The following is a 19,664-nucleotide window of genomic DNA, read 5'->3' as shown; positions in this document are numbered from 1 at the left end:
TTATGAAATAGAAACCAATTTTAGCAATAAAAAATAATTAGTTGTTATAGTGACTAAATTAGAAATTATTTTAGAGACTAAAAAAATGTTTGGTTTCTAAATTAGTTTATATTATTGTTAGATGGTTTCTAATTTGGTATTTAATTAGCAACTAAGATTTTTGCTACCAAATTTATAATCTAAATAATTGGTAGTTAAAACATTGGTTGTTAATTAGATACCAATTTAGAAACTATTTAACAATAATAGAAATTAATTTAGAAATAAAAAAAAATAGTTTCTAAAATGGTCTTTAATTTAGTTACTATTGCAATTAATTATTTTTTTCCTCTAAAATTATTTCTATTTCATGATTTTCTTGTAGTGCTAGCAATCATTGTTGGTTATAAAAAATTATGTTCTATTTGATGTATTGAATTTAAATGTAGATAAAATTTCTATATAAAAAAATACTTAGAATGGGTCAAAAGTTAGTATCTAATAAAACATACTTAATATGAATCTTTTGGAATACATCTAAATGATATTTTGATTTTATTGGAGTTGAGCGTTTTGAAATATATTAGTATTAGATAAACTTGATTTGATTTTATGATATATTACACTATAAAAAATCATTAAATAGAAACTAATTTTAGAGACCAAATTAATTAGTTACTATTTAATTAAAATAAAGATAATTTTTTAAACTAACAAATTATTGGTATATAAAGTAATTTCTATTATTAATTAAAAATTATAAAGTAGTTTTTAAATTAGTATCTAACTATTAGCTACCAATGTTTTAGCTACTTACTGCTTGATATTCTACATTTGTCTTTATTTGTTTGTTATAAACTAATTTAAAAACTAAAATATTAGTTACTAAACCTTGGTAGCTAATTTAGATTTACCAATTTAGAAACTATTTTATAATTTTTTATCAATAATAGAAATCAATTTAGATACTACTAATTTTGTAGTCTCTAAAATAGTGATTAAGTATTTTTGGTTTCTAAATTTAATTGCTATTTAGTGATTTTCTTACAAGTGTTAAGAATGTTTTGTGATTTGGCTTGTTATCATGCATGAAATAGTGGTGTATGATGGTTCATGATTTATTTTGATGAAATACGATGATATTATACATGTGTATGTATGGTTTATGATTTAGGATTTAAGATTTAATGTTATTGAAAATTATACTTAATAAATAGATACATTTGTATAGTCAACAATATTTGATATTCGACAAAATAGCCAGTTTAATATTTGATATCCGACAAAATAGTCCGTTTTGTCAATTAATACTAGTCATAAATAAATAGAGTGAAACTAATATAATTATTACACAAAAAAATAAAAAGAGTAAATTTCATTCTAATTATCCTTCATTGCATTTTGTTATATCTAATTCATCTCCTAAATGAATACTAACAACTCAATAAATTATTATTAGCAATTAATGATCAACCGACAAAAATAACAATGAGAGGAAGAAGACACAAATTTCACTCTTGCAAAAGTAATTGCTTGAACTCACCTACTCCATTTTTATTCTATAAAATGGCACAAGACTAACCCCATAACATATATCACATTGTTGAATTTGGAGCTTGTTACATCTTTCTCCTTTTCATCAGTACTTAGCTCTTTCTAGACTTTTAAGGTACATAAACACTCACCTTATTACTTTTTCTAATTACATTTTTATGTGTGTTTTCATTGTTTAACAACTCAAGTCAAAACAACTAACATACTTCAGCAACATATTCAGAACCATGAGTGACAGAAATGGAAGTGCTGCAGAACTTGGCTTGAATTTGAACCTATCCCCACCTAGGGTTCTTGACAACAGACCTCAATCCCCACCTCCATTAGCAGCAGCATCACCACCAATCTCATGTGTGTCCACTGAGATCAACCAAGATGACAGCAACAGCAACAATCTTGGAAACCCTAGCTGTGCTGAACCTATTTCACTGATACTTGTTGGTTGCCCTAATTGTCTCATGTATGTGATGATCAATGGTGCTAACCACCAGTGCCCCAAATGCAAGAAAACCACTTTGATTCATTTTCCTGATGACAAAAACCCTGTCATAAGGCATGGATAGAGTATTCAACATCTCTAGTGCCATTCTTGCATTCTGGTATAAACCTAAAAATTGTCCTTTTTTTAAGATCTTTCTTCTATCATTTTCTCTAAGTACATTCTGTAAGAAGTGCTACTTACTTAACTTTTGATCTTTATGTTAAAGATCACAAAAAGTTTAGGGTAAATAGCATTGCTTATAGGAGTTATGTTTAATAAATGGTTAATTATTTCACTAGGTTGACCATTTTAAATATTTAGTTAGTCCGTTTTCTTCATCATTATATAAACTATGTAAGTTTGACTATATATAAAATAAAAGAATGAATGCAAGATGTTTTAATTATCTATCTTTGAATTTCTTATTTAATCAGTGTATGAGTAAGATTTTTTTTTCTATTCGAATTAAAATAGTTTGTAGTTATTGTTTAATTATCTTTTATCACTTTCTTTGTCTTTAATTTAATCTCTAGTTAATAGCAACAACTCGTAAAACAATATTGGCAAAAATAAATATAAATAGAAAAACAATCTAAAAAATATAAATAATTTTGAATCTTTTCAAAATACATGTTAATATAATATCTTATTTACTTTTTCAAAATAAAGGACGTTTTAAGTCATATGGATCAATATTTGAATTAACTTAATCTAATAGTAGATTGGATACTACACTATATCATAATCTTAAACTTGCTGGGGTTATTATACTTAATAAACAATATTAAACATGTTAGATATTATTTCAATTTACAATTTCTTATTCAATCAATATAAGTAATACACGATAGTATATATCACACACACAAAAATTGGTTATTTGACAAATAAGTGAGGTCCTTTTTTTTAACATTTAATTTTGACCAATAATAAAGAGGAATTATTTTACATCGTCAAGTAAAATTAGAATTTGATGTGCTTTAATTTTTTTTATATCTAATTAAACCTCTTATTCTTATGAATAATTCAATCCCTATATTTTTTTATGGCAATGCAACCATCCGCGTTGCCCTTACTTAATATTACACTACAAGAAAATAATTAAATATAAATTAATTTTAGAGACTAAAATAATTAGTCATTATAGACTAAATTAGATATTATTTTATAAACTACAAAATTATTGGTATTTATTTTCTATTATTAATAAAAGTTTATAAAGTAGTTTATAGATTGGTATCTAATTATTAACTACCAAGGTTTTAGCTACTAATTACTTATGTTCTAAATTAGTCTTTATTAGCCTTTTAGAGACCACTAATTTAGAATCTAAAATATTAGTAGCTAATTTGAGATATACTTTGATTGTTTAAAAAGTTTAAAATATGATGTGATTGGTGCATTGATGTGTTAAATGATGTATGTAATGAGGTGAAAGTGTGGTCAAGACATAGTATTTTCAGTAAAGGAAACATCGTGTTAAGATTGTTATTAGGGTGTATGTATTTGTGAGTGTCCTGTGAATGAGACGATCCTGTGAGTCATCGTGTGAAGTTATTCAGTTGGTGAGAGTCGAAGAAGGTTCGTTTGATTGAATCTGAAGTTTGAGATAACTAATCATCAAATCATATCAAATGATTATGCACATGATGACTGTATGATATCAAAAAAAATTTAGTCTCTTAATTATTTTAGATATAAAAAAATTAGTTTATAAAATAATATATAATTTAATTAATATAATAATTAATTATTTTTTATCTTTAAAATTAATTCTTATTTAATGATTTTCTTATACATAAAATATCAAATACTTTTAAGACAAGTTTAGTATTAAAATTATTCTCCTAAAATTGTTAATTTGATTTATATTCTATATTAATATTTTATTACTTTTATTTTTATTTTTCACAAGGATGATCTTGAGATTGCATTGCTGTGACCACCTGCGATGATAAATTGTAACTATGTGAACCTCAACGTTCTTAACACGAAACATTTATGAAAAATTAACTAAGCATACATTTATTTCAAAGTTGAGTTGAATTCATTTGAATAAAATTATTTTAAAATTATTAAATATAATTAAAGTAATTTTGATCATGAATTGTACATTATAATATATGTTATATTCAAAGAAAATCATTTTGTTCATAAATTATAAAATGACATTTTTTTACCTAATGTGTAGTTTTGAAATTAGTGTGAGCTTTTATAATATTGATGAGAAAGTGTGTAAAATATTGAAAGAGAAGGAGAATAATAAATTGAATGAAGCATTGAATAGAAAGATAAATGCAAAGAGTAATTGAGTTATAACATTAATCATCCTCTCATTGGATTGTAGTCATAGGTCAACAAAAATCCCACAAATCTCTCAACCCACGCTTATCCTACCGCTTTCATCTTTCTTTCAACCCAAATAATTTATTATTTTTTAAATATTTTAAATATTTTAAATATTTTTTAATAAAATATATTATTGGTATTAAGAAGTGAACTTTAAGTTTATGTTTTAGGATTTTGCACTCACTTATATTCTTTTTATTTTAAAAAATTATTTTTAAAGTTATTTGAGCTAATTTGTGTCATAAAAATATAAGTTAACAATGATTAAATTATTTCTATTTGAATAATGAAAAAATCGAATCAAATAAAATAGAATGATATTTTAAAAATATGTTTACTTTTATTATTAGTTTGAGCAAAAACAATATTTTATTTTTTAAAATTTGCCGTCGCTCCTTTGAAAGTCTCAAAACACAAAAAAAAAAAAAATAATCAAAGAAGTGTAAAAAGGGAGATACAAAACTTAAAAAAAATTATCTTCACATTGTGCGAACACATAGAATACAACGAATCTTCTTGCAAACTTTCTCATACACACTGTAATGAAACTATTCTCTCAAAGGTTGCTCGAGTGGGGAAGAATGAAAGTGTTGCGGTTGAAAGGGAGGTTGGAATGCAGGGTGCAACTAAAGTTATTTAAAAACGTGTTAGGATAGACTCTAAATGACGTTGATACCATCTTAAAAAATGAATTTAAAACATAATTCAACATTACAAATCTGACTTGTAAGGTAAGATCTACATCAATTTATATACTATGAATTGATCTTATTTCTAATTGATGTGAGAGATCTCTACCAATTTGCATAAAAAAAATAAAAATTTTATAAACATAATTGAATTATTTAAAATTTGGTAATTTTGAATTCTATTTAAAAGTAACATTTTGAAGAAAAAAAATTGCATTTCTTGTCTACAAAAAGGACTGGGACATTAATCCTAAACTTCCTGGACATTAACAAGGATTTATTTGTCAAAGTCACTTAAGGAAATATTCTTTCACTGGCATTTATTAAAAAGTTGACAAAATAATTTTAATTAACAATATCATAAAAATAAATTTTATCAATAATCTAAACAATTGTGGTACACATTTATTAAAAAATAATCTCAATTAAAGTGAATTAAAAAAATATAAAAATGCCACATCGGTTAACATATCATCCTTATCATTATTCGAAAATTTTAAGATGTGTTATGGATACATATGGGAAACTACCACACTCATCTACATGTACATAATACACAAAAGTTGAATAATTTATATTTATTTTTAATTAAAAGTGAAAAAATAGATTTTTGGATTATATGGAGGTGTACTTAAATTTTATGGGGGTGCACAATGTAATAAACCTAAATAAAAATTTATTCAAATTTTGTTGTTGTCCTTAATACAATTACTTCCTTCATCCAATATGAAAATGCTCTTAAATAAAATGGAGTACATATGAAAATACATTTTTAATCCCCTTTTTCAGTGTTTTTGGATTTTTTTTTCTATAACGAAATTTTTGTATTGCGGAATTTTTTATCTGGAATGGAATTTTGGAATTTTGATTTTGCTTCAAGTTTTTTTTTTTTCTAGAACATAATAATCTATTTTGAATTTACTTTTTCGGATATATTATTTTCAATTCCAAATTTTCATTTCCAAAATAAAAAACATTTTCAAAAATTTAAAATTAGAAAACTGAGTCTGATTAATTCAAACCCCACCCATAAAACCTCATTTAATTTCTCCTTAATTTTATAAATGCATGTCCATATTTTTCCAAGATACAAAAAAGATATCGCTTCAACTCACAATATGTGACACAGCATATTTATTAGGGATCAAAAATTAAACTTCAAGGTGGTTAATATTATTATCATTTGTTTTTATTTTCTTTTAGTTAATTGAATTATCCTGTGTTTTGATCAGATTGAATTTTCCCTCAATCAATTCTAATTCCAAGTTGAAAGCACAGACAAATTTAATCCTATCTTTTATATAGAAACACATCATTAAACATGTAAGCTGAAAATTTTCTATCATTTTTTTGTTATTTTACCATCTTTATCAGAAATAATCACATTTTATGAAAGAAAATGTGAATGCACACAATTTGTAGCCTCGTATGAATAAAAGAACACCCTTGAAAAAAATGAAGCCAAACCAAGTATAAGAGTATGCTGATTTTAAACATAGGTTTTTGTTTGATCTCAGAAATGCAGTGACTTCGAATTTTTCAAAGGTGTAAAAGCTAACAAATACATAGTGAAAAAAATAATAAATTAATAAAAGTTTATATATGTTGTAATATTAACACTGACGGCAATCAAGAATCATCTAATCATTTCTTCCAATTACAAATATAAATCCAGATTTTGATTATAATTTTGTTTAAACTTAATAACTTTAATCATAAATTTTTCGATTGTGATGAATAAATTTATTATTTTAATTAAAAATCATTTAATTAAGTTTATTTGGATCAAACTATTATTTCTATTAATTTTGTGTTTTTTAAGTAGATGATATAATATTTTTCGGAATAGACCGTATGAAGAAAGGGAAGAAAACGTTTATTACTGATAATGAGTTGAACATGCTAAAGTTGAAGTTATTTATTTGAATCAAAAAAAAAAAAAGGAGAAGAATAAAAGAACAAAATCTATAATATCTCAAAAATAAAATTGGAAACAAATATTCTATAAAATACGAAAAAACAAAATCTTGATAAAACTCATAATCCTAGAATTCTAGAAAGTTGAAACTGTTAAAAAAATCTGAAACATAATATTTTTCGGAGATTCTCATGACAAAAAAACTTATAAAAAAAATTGAATTTTAAGGTTGATTCTTGTAATTTTGTAATGTTGTAATTTATATATGTTCAATAAAATTATATTCTTAAATTCTTTGTAGCAAACACATTGTTTCATTGAATTAAACATTGTTACAATTGAAAAAGTAAATCTTAAGAAAATCAATTGTCAAATAAACTTGAGAGTCAAGTTGTTTCCTTTTCCTGTTTTATAATTTCTATTTTTTTTTTCTACACAACAATCTCAAGCCCTTTTACTTTATTATTATTACTAACTTTATTGCTTTGAGATAAATTTCAAAGTATTGAGTTAAGTTCGTTGAGAGACAATGTGGTTATCCGACCTTATCTATAATATCATCTCATTGGTATTCAACAGTCCATGACTTGTTAAATGGTCTACGTTAATTGTCAACCAGTAATATGGAAATGATACAAATGTATCATCAATCACCTAAAAGTGAGTTTTGGCAGCCAAAATATTCAAAATGTTTCAAGTTCAAAGATTAACAAACAAAGAGTTGAACAACTAAGTTCTTCAAAAACTCGATGTCTCTCCACACTTTGCTATCTGTACATACTCTAGAATGAGGAGAAAAAGTCCTTCCTACCGCCGCTCCCCTGTGCAAACTAGAAGAATGGAAAAAAAAAAACGTGTTCTCATGATTCACATCCATGTAATTAATTTTTTTTATAAGGGGATCAATATGCAATCACAGTTTTATGAAGAATGTAACTTTTTTCATATGATGGAAATTCCAAAATGAAGCAACTGACAAATATGACTGACACGTGATTAAAGATGACTATTATGTGACAAATATCATCAGAGATGTGATTCCAATACAAAGTAGGGAGATTTCAGGAAAACTAAATCTCAGTCAAATAGACTACTTTCCTTATCACGAGTGACAATAAAAGAAGTTACCCATTTGATGCAGACCAAGAAAGCATAACACATTAGACTTATAGTCGGTATAACAATTTAAAATGAAGTTATAGGAAAGAGATATCTAACACTTATGATTGAAAAGTGTTGCATCAATACCCTAGTGAGAACAAGTGATTCTTCAATGTTCCAACTTCAAATCCACTAATACCTCTTTAGGGTCAATTATCACATCTAAGATATTGTTTGTTTCAGAACTTAGTAATTCCATTGCAGTATTGTCCTTAAAAAACATTTTAGTGGATTAAGGGAGACGAGACAAGTGTAATATATTAGGTCTCAACTTCTACGTGATATGAAACTTACATTTCAGTGGATTAAGGGAGACGAGTGTAGTGTAATATCTTAGGTCTCGACTTCAATGTGAAATTGAACCTTTTGGATGTAACGGAGTGAGTGGGGTGCCCTATTTCACTTTTATAGGGACAAAACTTCAATATGGCTGGACATGGCTTGGACTCTGTCCCAAATAGCCACCAACAAAGCCAATATAGACTAAGGTCAGGTTAATTAATTTATTGTATCCTTCATCCTTTGAAAACTTCATGCAAAGTAGTCATCTTCTCACAACACAATAGACCTCTTCCCAGTAAGTGCATAATGACAGTGATCCTCTTTTTCAACCTCTAACTCTAGATCTTCTCACCCTCTGCTGATGGTAACCATTACTTTCTAAAAGCTTATTCGGTATATACATAAATGACACATTATACATTTCTATGTGTTTTTGTACATCTTATTTGCCTGTGCCCAAATTCAAATATGTCTATACACACTTATATCAATGCCACTGACAGATATCATATTTTTTTAATCTATAATATACTCAATATTATTTGTTCACTATCTACGTTAAACCATCTCTTGTTGTCACAAACATCAGTGTTCCAGCTTTTCAACAAAGTGCCAATCTAATTTCACCATCAACTTTCTTCTTATTTATGTTCTATCCACTATCAAATAGTGAGAGACGTCTATCCTTTTTTTACAGCATTTGTTGTTATTCTCTTTTTTTATTTCGGTGTTATGTTCAGACTTAAGATATGTTTTTTTCAATTTTAATTTCCGAAACGTCATATTAATTTATGCATAATAAGATTTCCTGTTATGCACTACATTGGATGTGTAGGAAAATTTGTGGAAAAGTTATCAAACATTGATAAAAATTGTAGAAAATAATGTGAAGAGTGTCACAAAACCAAAATACAAGACATAATGCATACGTAAGCAAAGCAATACAAATGAGTTATAGTATGGTTTGCATATTACCTTTTTAGCAGTTAGTAATCACATCTAAATTCATTGCGAGCCTTCTAGAAAAGGCAGTATAAAACATGTAGCTCCCATGAGAATAAATCTAAAGGGCATCATCTTAGCAGTATGAACAATAAATAACAACTATGAGTTCTGAAGACCAAGCTCTCCCCATCCGCTACTGCTTCTTATATACTTATCTATAATGCCGAATTCCTGATTCTGAGCAACCCGTCTGGCATAATTCTCAGTTGAAATTGGACCTTTCTTCAACTTACGGTAATAAACAAGATGCCAAGGCCATAACCGAGCACAACCAAAGAAAGCATCAACTGTTAAATTGTTTTCATCGTCTTTTGGAACTTCCAAGCCATAATTGTTAAGAACCATGTGCATATCTTCCATAGATACAATGGTTGAAATGTCGGGATGGAGATTAACATTAGTTTCAGGAGAAGGATTCAATACATGTTGTCCAGTATGACTAAGACCCTCTGTCTCTTTTACTATAAATGGAGATGAATTCTCAACAGGTGGTTCATTTAGATCTGTAACTCTGTCAGATGATTTTAATAAGATATGATTTTCATGATTATCCTCCTGTACAAATTGGCTCTTTTCCACAGCACACACAAATGTGTCACACACTGCTGCAGCTTTCCCATTTACAGTAACACCTGTGTCCTTGGATTGAGAAATCTCCAACTGTGCAGGTAAGTGATCCACAGTTTCAACAGCAGTACCATTAATGGATGAGCCTTTAGAATTTAACTGTATTTTGCTTGGAGATGATGAATGCTGATTGAGTGATACGGATAAAGACCTTATTTTGGATGATGAAGAATGTGATCTAGAAGACACTGCTCTTGATCTAGAACGGGAACTGGACTTTTGCAATGACTTTGAAGATTGAGAATTTGAAAGAGACCGAGATCCAGAGTAATCAGATGGCAAAGAGGATGAGACTGATCTCTTGTGTATCTTTGCTTTAGACCTTTTAGGCAATTCCATTTCATTTCTGCTTCGCTTCTTTTCCCCGTATTCCTTTCTTTGAGGCCGATACGTTTCCCTGGTTACAGATAACCTCCTTCCACCTCTCTGGTGCCTCATTTGGAAAGCAAATCCAAATTTATTCTCATCTTCATGGCTCTTGTCTATTCTACTATTTTGCCGAACACCCAAGCTACTGTATCTCCACTGTGAAGAATGTTCTTTCGGACAATTTCGCATTTTATGACCTGGATCACCACATCTAAAACAAGTTTGATGGAACTTTGACCCACTTGGACGATTTGAGGTACCCTCAACAATATGAGCTCTGCTCACATTCTCTTGGGAATTGGCTGCAGGAGAACCACCAGGGTAACCACCATGATAATCTTCATTCTCATACTTCCTATCATGGCCCTGATAAGGCTCATAACGATCAAACTCAATCGCATTTCCATTCCCATTGTCAACCAGGTCGTGAACTGGCTCACCCCATCTATCATTTTCCTCCGTTTTGGAAATAATTCCACCCCCTTCATCAGGAAAGTCTCCCCCATAATCCTTTTCCTCCCCAACATAGTCCTTAAAACCATCATGACGATATCCCCTCTCCTCATCAGGCGCATCCACAGAATTTTCCCTTCCAATCTTCTGATTCGACCATCCCCTGAAACCCGTTTTCCCTCTAAACTCATTCCCGTTTCTTCTGCCACCCCTAGAAAATCTAGAAAAATGTGTATTAGGCTGTTTGTTGGACCACGTTAGCGTCAACTCCTCCCCACATATATTTCTACCTTTCAGTGCTCTCAGAGCCTTTTCCGCATCAGGAGGGAAATCAAATACCACAAAACCATAGCCATCTCTTTTGAGCTGAACATTACATTGGCCAAATCGACGGAATACACGTTCCAGTTCATCTCTTCGAGAATGTTCAGACAGATTACCAATATAAAGTGACATCTGCAACATTAACAAATAAAAGACCACATTAACACAGAGTTAACAGCATGATCTTGAAATGGAGCAGGAATTTCATCAAACACGTACAACGCATAACTAAAGAGTATAAACAAACCCTAACCAAAAGACACAAAGATGATCAAAGGGTTCAATACAGCGATGAAAAGCCTGAAGGGTGTGGCAGGACAGTGATGAAAGGAAGCTTCTAGAAGCACCAGAGTATGGTTAGGTCTCTGCTTCGTTCCTCTTTGAAATCCCAAGTGTGTGGGATCGAAACGCTGTTGTGAATAATAGTGATTTTGAATAGCGAGAATGTCGTTATAACCTAAAAACTCACAACAACCCTTTATTTTCACATCATCTTATTATTAATCAACACTGATAGAGTTTTAAGAAAATAATTTCTTGTTTTTCTTTTTAAATTTAACATGTTTTGTAAAAATATATTGATTAGATATGTTATGTCTGTCGAAATTTTTATTTAAAATTTATTTTAAATTAAAATTAAAAAAAATACGTACACGGTAAAAAAAATTCAACGCTGTTATTTTTAAAATTAAAATGAAAAATTTATTATTATTTTAATATATTCATATAATTTCACATTATTTAGAAATCGAATCAAAAATAATTTATAACTTTTTTTCTTCTTTAATCTATCAATAAATCTTTTAAAAACAAAATCAAAACCAACTTACAAAATATAATAATTAATCTTAACTATACTATCACTTAAACTTAGAGTTTAGAATAAAAATAGTTATAATAAAAATCTTAAAAAAAACAAGGAAATAATAAATGAAATAGTTTTAAGACTATCTTTCCAAAAAATACAAAAATCTTCCAAAAAATAATACTAAAATGTGTGTATAAAATAAAGTAATGAAAAATATTATATATGTGTGTCTTGTATTGGAATCTCGATAAAAAAAACTTTTAAATAGTTTCTTTAAATTTTTATTATTTCTTCTAAAAAAATATGTTTTCTTTATCTTTTAAGAACTTTTATAAAAAGATTGTTGGATTTAGTTTCTATTTTTAGGACAAAGAACCACAAATAATTAAAATTAAAGATTACTGTAGCGTTCAATTGGTTTACACAAAAATAAGTTGGGAATCTATAAAAAAAATAGAAAATAGAAAAAATATGTTTATAAATTAATTTTTCAGAAAACACATTATTCTTCGTGTTTCTTTATTTTATTCTCTCTCGTTTGAATGTATTATTAGTCCTTTTATTTTAGAAAATCAAATATTAAAGATGTTTTTAATAATAATTAAATTTTCAGTAACTTTTATATTATTTTGTCATCTTTAAATCAACCCTATTTATATACGAGCAACTGCGTAAACAAAAAATGTTGGCAACTAATTGTTATAATCAAAATTACAACAAAAGAAAGAGAAAACAAATTGAGTAATAATTCAGATTTAAATACTAACTAGAAAATAACATTTTGATGGTAGAAATGCTTATGGTGTCTTAATGGGTAATTAGAAAAATTCAATAATATTCTCTTTTGCTGAGAAGTTATGTTTAATTAATCAGAAAATATACTTTGATAGCGTGAAACAGTGAAAAGTATTAAATTCACAATTCATAATATAATAATATATATGATTACAAAATATAAAAAAAAAATGATTAAAATGTGAATTAGGTGTAAATAAATAGTGTGAACATGATATAATTATTACCCACCGATATAAGAGTAAAATACATGTTATTACAATTATCTTTTTATTTTAGTTTTTTTGACTATTAATTGAATATTAATAACTCCACCAACCATTATTCGCAACTAAACTTCAATAAGCACAAAGGGCAATAAAAAAAATAGTTTTCACTCTCACAAAAATAAATATATTAACTCATCCCTCCATCTTCATTTTTTAAAATGGTATAAACCTATCATTTTGTTGATTTTGGAGTTTGTTCTTAATTTATTTAATTATTTACCCTGATTTTTTCTCACAAATTTAATAACCTCAAACAATCCCTTGTTAGGTGTATCCATACTTACCTTATTTTTTTATATTTTTATCTAATGATTCAATTTAGACATGTGACATACTTTAATAAATATTCATAACTAAGAGAGACATAAATGAGTTATTGAAAAAAAAAATGGTTTAAAATTAAATTTAGTAAACATGTAGTTTAATCTTCAATTCAATTAAGAGCGATTATTTCACTTTAACATCATATTACTTTTAATTATCCTTTAATCACTAATAAACATTAGTTTTAGTGACATGAAATAAAACTTGATTAAATATTTCAAATAAGACCATTGAAGTAACGATGACAAAGCAAGTGAAGTACATTGGCTTGACTCGCTAGCTCGCCACATCATATTAATATTTTTAATTTATCTATCTATTTTCACCCATTATCCTTTTTTTTATAAAAAGTAAAAAAAAAAGTGAAAAATAATATTGTCTAATACTTTATCATCATGTCATATTACCACACTAGCTTTCACTACACTCTCACCATTACAATTAAGGTCACCATTGTCACAATTACGATTAAGGTCACCATCAGTGTCAATGTCACATTTATTGTTATATCTCACACTAGCTATCACTACAATGCCACAGTTACAATTAAGGTCACCATTGTCACAATTACAATTAAGGTCATCATTGTCACAATTACGATTAAGTCACAATTGTCACCATCAGTGTCAATGTCACCTTTACTGATATATATCAGAATTTATTTTTTTTATCATAACTAATGTTATTATTACGGTTGTCGTTACCCCATTTACTATCATTATTACTTTTGTCATTATTATTATTGTTATCTTGTTTTTACTGTCGTCATCACCGTCATTACTATTGTCCTTATTACAACAATATTACAACAATATTACAATTCATTTATGTATCGGTTACTACCATAATTTTTGTTGAAATATTAGATGAAATTAATGTTTATCTAATTCTCATTCCTATCTTTTATTTTTTAATGTTGGTGCATATCTTGATTATTAAACCAACCCTATCCTATGTAACATAAACACTGATACGACACAAATATGAACACGCATATAATATCTAAAAGGTAAGACATGGACACATAAATCTTTATATTATATAATTATTATGTAATCATGAATCATATAAATTGACAGTAAAGATTTATGTGTATGAGTATGTTTCATATTTTTAGCAGAAAAATGTTTTTCATGGCTGATTCAAAATGATTTGTTTCTTATTTTTATAATCATATTAAAAATTTACACAATAAGTTTGAATTTCTAGAAAATTAATGTATTTTTCATTTTTAAAATCGTGTTAGAAACGTGTTAAAATTGTCAAAAATCTAACAAATATTTTTTGAATTGTACATTTCATCAATACATGTCTTACGAGTATGAGTATTTGATATATTAAACACACAATTTAAGAAGCATGTCCGAACCTTATATCCAATAGTTTCATATTAAACTCATATCAAGTTAAATTGATAAAAAATAAAAAGATTGAATAAATTTATTAACCATAGAATATTTATTCATGAAGTGGAAGAATAAATTAAATTATATAAAATAGTAATTAATGCCTATACATTTTTAAACATTTAAAACTACCGAGATAAAAAATACTAAAAATATATTAAAAATCAAAACATTATTTTGTATAATATTTTTTTTAAATTATAATAAAAAAAGTAAGAACATTTTTCAATTTTATTTTTTAAATTTTGTTTGTTTATCAGTTTAAATAAAAAGCACGAAAAAACATTCAATACTTGTATCAAGTAAAATGACGAGGACACAATAATACAATAAGTTTGTATTAAATAGAAAAATTGGGCCGAAACAGAACGGGCCCTTTTGGTCCATAGATTAGCAGTGAGGGACCAATAGTCATTATTCATTGCGAAAATCTTTCATCATTCTTTCTTTCTACAAAATCCCTCATTTCCTTCTTTCTTCCCATTTCCCACCTTTTCATCATCGTTCATCGCCTCCACCACGCACTCACCCAGATTCTCCTTTCTCTCTGCCTTCTTCTTCCCTCTCCAAATTTTGATTCTTTCGATCAGATCCGCCACCCCCACCTCCCCAAAACCCTCTGCCACCCATCCATGACGCTTGGCTCAGGAGGATCCAGTGTCGTGGGTCAGTCCCTCACTGTTCTTTCTCTGCCTTATCAACTATGCCCTTTTTCTTTTTCATCTTTTTTTTCAAAATTCCTCTTCTTGGTCTTCAGATTTTTTCCCTTCGTCGTCTTGCCGTTGACCTAAAACATTCCATGTTTTTTTTTATTTGCTCAATTCTTGTTTATTTGTCTGTTTTTGGGGTTTCTGTTTGTGTTTTGTCGGAGGATTTTTGGATCGTTGGCTGCGCTTTCCCACCTTGTAATTTTTAGTCTAATGTTTTGTTTTCCTTATTTTGTAAAGGGTGGTTTTTGGTGTTTTTATTTTTTGTGATCATGTTTAATAAAATGTTTTTTCCCCTTTCATTTCACGTCTTCAATCATGGGCACACGTTTTTTTTGCAGCTTTTGTGCATTAGTATGTATTTTTTGGAAATGCGTATGTTTTGTTGTTAATGTTGTTTGGTGTCTCTTGTTAGAAGTATATCTTCTCTGGGACCATTTCTCTTTTGATGGAGTGTTCTCATATTCTTTCATAAACTTCATTCATTGAAGTTAAGCAAGCGTGGAAAAGTAATTCAGAATGTGTGGTTGAACCTTGTGGCATGGTTTTAAAAGCGACTGTGATTTGAGTATGTGATTGCAGATGCATTTGTCCATAATTTCAATGCCTCTGTAATGCATGCCTTTTGAATTTAAGTTGTGGGATTGTCAGTGATGACTTGAGTTGATTATCAACGTTTTCTGTCAATAGCATGCACATACTTGTGAACCTTAACTTGTTTATGTTTTGTTAAATATTTGTTCGTTTATTTGCAGTTCCAAGGAACTTCAGATTGCTGGAGGAGCTTGAACGAGGAGAAAAAGGTATTGGAGACGGCACAGTTAGCTATGGAATGGATGATGGTGATGACATCTACATGCGATCTTGGACTGGCACCATTATTGGCCCCCATAATGTAAATATTTCTGTCACTTCTGTAGATTAATCTTCATGCATGTGTGTCTAATCACTGTCATCAATCGCAAGTAGCAGTACAAAGAGTTTGTCTCGAAAAATGTTTACCATTCCGAAGATTCTAACCTATATAATTTATATTAACAAGTAGTGGCTGTAAATTCTGATGTGACATCCATCTGCAATGGCTCTATTGTGTTGCTATGGTGCATGGTTGATAATTGTGTAATATTTTATTCGAAGAAGTAAATTCGTTTGCAGATGCTGATTTATTGTATCAGAATCAGACCCTTTCAGTGCATATATTGTAACATTTTCTGCTTGGGTGTGTTCTGTACATGCTAGTAAATTCGTTTTTTTGTCCAAATTTAAGAATTTGGTTGTAAGTATTGACTTTTATGTATTTGTACATGCACATTGTGTATTATTCTATGCCTGTATGGAGTTGAGCATGATATTGATGTCTATTAAATTATAATGGGAAGTTTTATTACTGTTCTGTAATTAATAGGTGAGTTTTTGGCTTTCTTTAATATTGAATACGCATGCCTTGCAATTTTCTGCTGGATTGTAGACTTTAAGTCTGTTATGAAAATTCGTTTTTCCATGAATATGCAAGTTTGCATAAGTTTATATTTTCATACAATATATATGCTTTTATTTTTTGTTTATAGTTAAAAGGCTGTCTGCAGGTCCTGTAATTGTGTTCTTCTCATTTATCTTTTCTCTTTCAGACTGTACATGAAGGAAGAATCTATCAACTGAAGCTGTTTTGTGATAAAGACTACCCAGAAAAGCCCCCAAGTGTTCGGTTTCATTCACGGATCAACATGACCTGTGTTAATCATGAAAATGGAGTGGTATCATTTATAATCTTTCATATGTATTCATTGCATAAATATTTTGTGCAGTGGTTGCTGGGGTAATTAAACTGTTCCAATCTAATAACTGTGCTTACTACTTCAATCTGTAATAACTTGAGATCTCTTTTATTAGAGATCTAATCAAGTTTGATATGGGTTTTCGGGAAGAAGGGAATAATGAAATATATTTCATTCTCAATAACTGATTATCTGTGTGAAGATTTATAGACTGGTACATGAATCAGGTTGAACCGAAGAAGTTTGGTCCTCTTGCAAATTGGCAAAGAGAGTACTCCATGGAGGATATACTGACCCAGCTGAAGAAGGAGATGGCAGCTCCTCATAACCGGAAGCTTGTGCAGCCCCCAGAAGGAACCTACTTTTAGCATTGAAGACGGTATAGATGTCAGCTTGTATTGCATATGCTGTATGCAATATATAGTGTGTAATGCTTTGTGGATCCTTCCTTCTGAATTCAAGAACATATAGGGGAATGCCCCAAAAGATATTTCCATCTCCTTGCCTTCAAAGTTGTTTTGTTGTCTTTCTCAACTGTGCTGAAGGGGGACTGTTTGATTAAAATATTGTGTGTCAAATATTTCGAAAGCAACTATTTTAAGTAGTATTTTCCCTTTAATCCCAAAGGTGCTTTCAATTTTAGTCTTGCTTCTTATGCCTTCACTTTTTCTCTTGCTTCTTATGCATTCACTTTCTCTCTTTCTTCTTATGCATTCACTTTCTCTCTTTCTTCTTATGCATTCACTTTCTCTCTTGCTTCTTATGGCTTCACTTTCTCTCTTGCTTCTTATGGCTTCACTTTCTCTCTGCCTCTGTAAGTAAGGTGGAGCCAAATGGAAACTTGGCAATGGCAATGTGATGTGCTTTTTCTTTGGTTCTCTTTTTAGTTGGCTGGTTTCAGATCCACCATTTTGGTGTGCCCTTTACGAAATCTTCTCTCTGATATGAAACAAAAGTAACCAAGTTACCAATTGAATATTTGGTACAGTTAATAATAAAGCTTATGAATTTTATTCTTTTATAAGACAATATTTGTTTTTTAAGAATATCTTATGATACTTGGTTTTTTAAGATTGGAATCAGTTTATTTTATGAATTATGAATTTAATTAGAATATATTGATAGTGTAAAATATACTGTTATTTAATTATAACTTCACATTTGAATCAAAACTATTGTCTTTTATATCAGAGTAATTTTTAGTTGATTGAGAGGTTAAATTTATGCTTGTATATATATTAAAACTAAACTTTGAAATAAAAGGAAAATTGTAGAACTCCGAAATTATTGTAATTGTTAAAGCAATATGTAAGTGTTTGAGATTTATCTTTACCAAACAGGGTAATTTTAATTTGTTAAGTTGATATTCTCTGTTATGAATATTAAAAAAAGGTCGTTTTAAGTTTAAATTGTTCATAATAATTTGCAAGTTTAATTTGTTCATAATAATTTGCAAATATTATTTATTTGGAAAGATATTGATTTTTTTCGGTATTTTCATACTTATTTAATTTGATAATATAACTTAATTGAATGAAATGTTATTTTAAGTGCCATTGTACGTGACATTATATTTTAGCAACTAATAAATTAGCAATTATTTTTTTTTATAAACAAATAATCTACAGAATAAAATTAAGATATTGCATATCCAAGCTTTATTTTAGTAAAATGTGTTCAAGTTAGTTCAAGCAATTGAAATCATTTTGGAGCTTTTTGAAATTTTGAGATTGATATAGAATAAAACAAAATCAAAATCAAAATAAATGCTTTTTAAGGTGATCAAGAATTTTAGAATGAATTAAATCCTAGGGCGAAATAATATGATAAAATAAAGTATTTACAATTCCCATGGATCATAATACAAAATATGATAAGATCTTGAAGTGTAACTTAAACCTAAGATAATATATCTACATCTCAAATATAATGAATTCCTAAAGATAAAATAATTATCTACAATCTTAGTATATCGAAATTTTAAAATAATTAAATTTAATTACCTCATAAAATAGATAAAATAATTATTTATAATTAAAATTTTATCTACTCCTAAAATAAGATAGATATTTTCTTAATGTTAGCTTGTCCCTTCTAGCATTTTAACTATAATTTAATAATTAATTTAAAACTTGTCATTTTTTAAAAACTTTTTTAGACTATGTGAGTAAATAAAATATTTAAATGATTTCGTACCCAAAATATATATTCAATGTTTTCATTTAATTATTGATGGATTAATTTGTTTCTAACAAATATAGAATATAACAATTAGTAATATATATATATATATATCAATTAAAGATGATTTTTTTATTAATTACTAATAATATTTGAGTAAGAATATTATTATTTTTATTAATTATCCAAATTAGAATTAATAAATTTA

At 28.1% G+C, this 19,664-nt stretch overlaps 2 protein-coding genes and 1 pseudogene across 6 annotated transcripts; 2 read left to right on the top strand and 1 right to left on the bottom strand.

Moving 5' to 3' along the window:
* Positions 1-1,589: 1,589 nt before the first annotated feature.
* Positions 1,590-2,336, top strand: LOC150026022 (protein GL2-INTERACTING REPRESSOR 1 pseudogene; annotated as a pseudogene). The gene is made up of 2 exons (XR_016523601.1): positions 1,590-1,648; positions 1,757-2,336. The product of XR_016523601.1 is annotated as a protein GL2-INTERACTING REPRESSOR 1 pseudogene (transcript).
* A 5,256-nt stretch (positions 2,337-7,592) lies between these two features.
* LOC137827467 (uncharacterized) lies at positions 7,593-11,669 on the bottom strand. Of its 4 annotated transcripts, none has more exons than XM_068633621.2 (3): positions 11,445-11,669; positions 9,389-11,323; positions 7,593-7,800 (listed from the first exon to the last, which is right to left on the bottom strand). In XM_068633621.2, exon 2 carries the CDS (start codon positions 11,321-11,323, stop codon positions 9,518-9,520), a length of 1,806 nt encoding a protein of 601 aa, XP_068489722.2. In that variant the 5' UTR covers positions 11,445-11,669; the 3' UTR covers positions 7,593-7,800; positions 9,389-9,517. The 4 variants fall into 4 exon arrangements, with proteins under 4 accessions (XP_068489722.2, XP_068489723.2, XP_068489725.2 ...); XM_068633622.2 differs by having other exon boundaries at positions 11,479-11,663; XM_068633624.2 differs by having other exon boundaries at positions 11,411-11,615.
* A 3,494-nt stretch (positions 11,670-15,163) lies between these two features.
* On the top strand, positions 15,164-17,917 carry LOC137827466 (ubiquitin-conjugating enzyme E2 variant 1C). Its single transcript, XM_068633620.2, has 4 exons — positions 15,164-15,459; positions 16,256-16,395; positions 17,129-17,254; positions 17,503-17,917. The coding sequence occupies exons 1-4, from the start codon at positions 15,426-15,428 to the stop codon at positions 17,641-17,643; spliced, it is 441 nt and encodes a 146-aa protein (XP_068489721.1). The 5' UTR covers positions 15,164-15,425; the 3' UTR covers positions 17,644-17,917.
* Positions 17,918-19,664: the final 1,747 nt, after the last annotated feature.

Source organism: Phaseolus vulgaris, chromosome 7 (genome assembly GCF_051622355.1).
Source record: "Phaseolus vulgaris cultivar YP4 chromosome 7, ASM5162235v1, whole genome shotgun sequence".
Classification (NCBI taxonomy): Eukaryota; Viridiplantae; Streptophyta; class Magnoliopsida; order Fabales; family Fabaceae; genus Phaseolus; species Phaseolus vulgaris.
The sequence above is the reverse complement of the archived record's forward strand: the minus strand, read 5'-3'. Positions and strand labels throughout refer to the sequence as shown.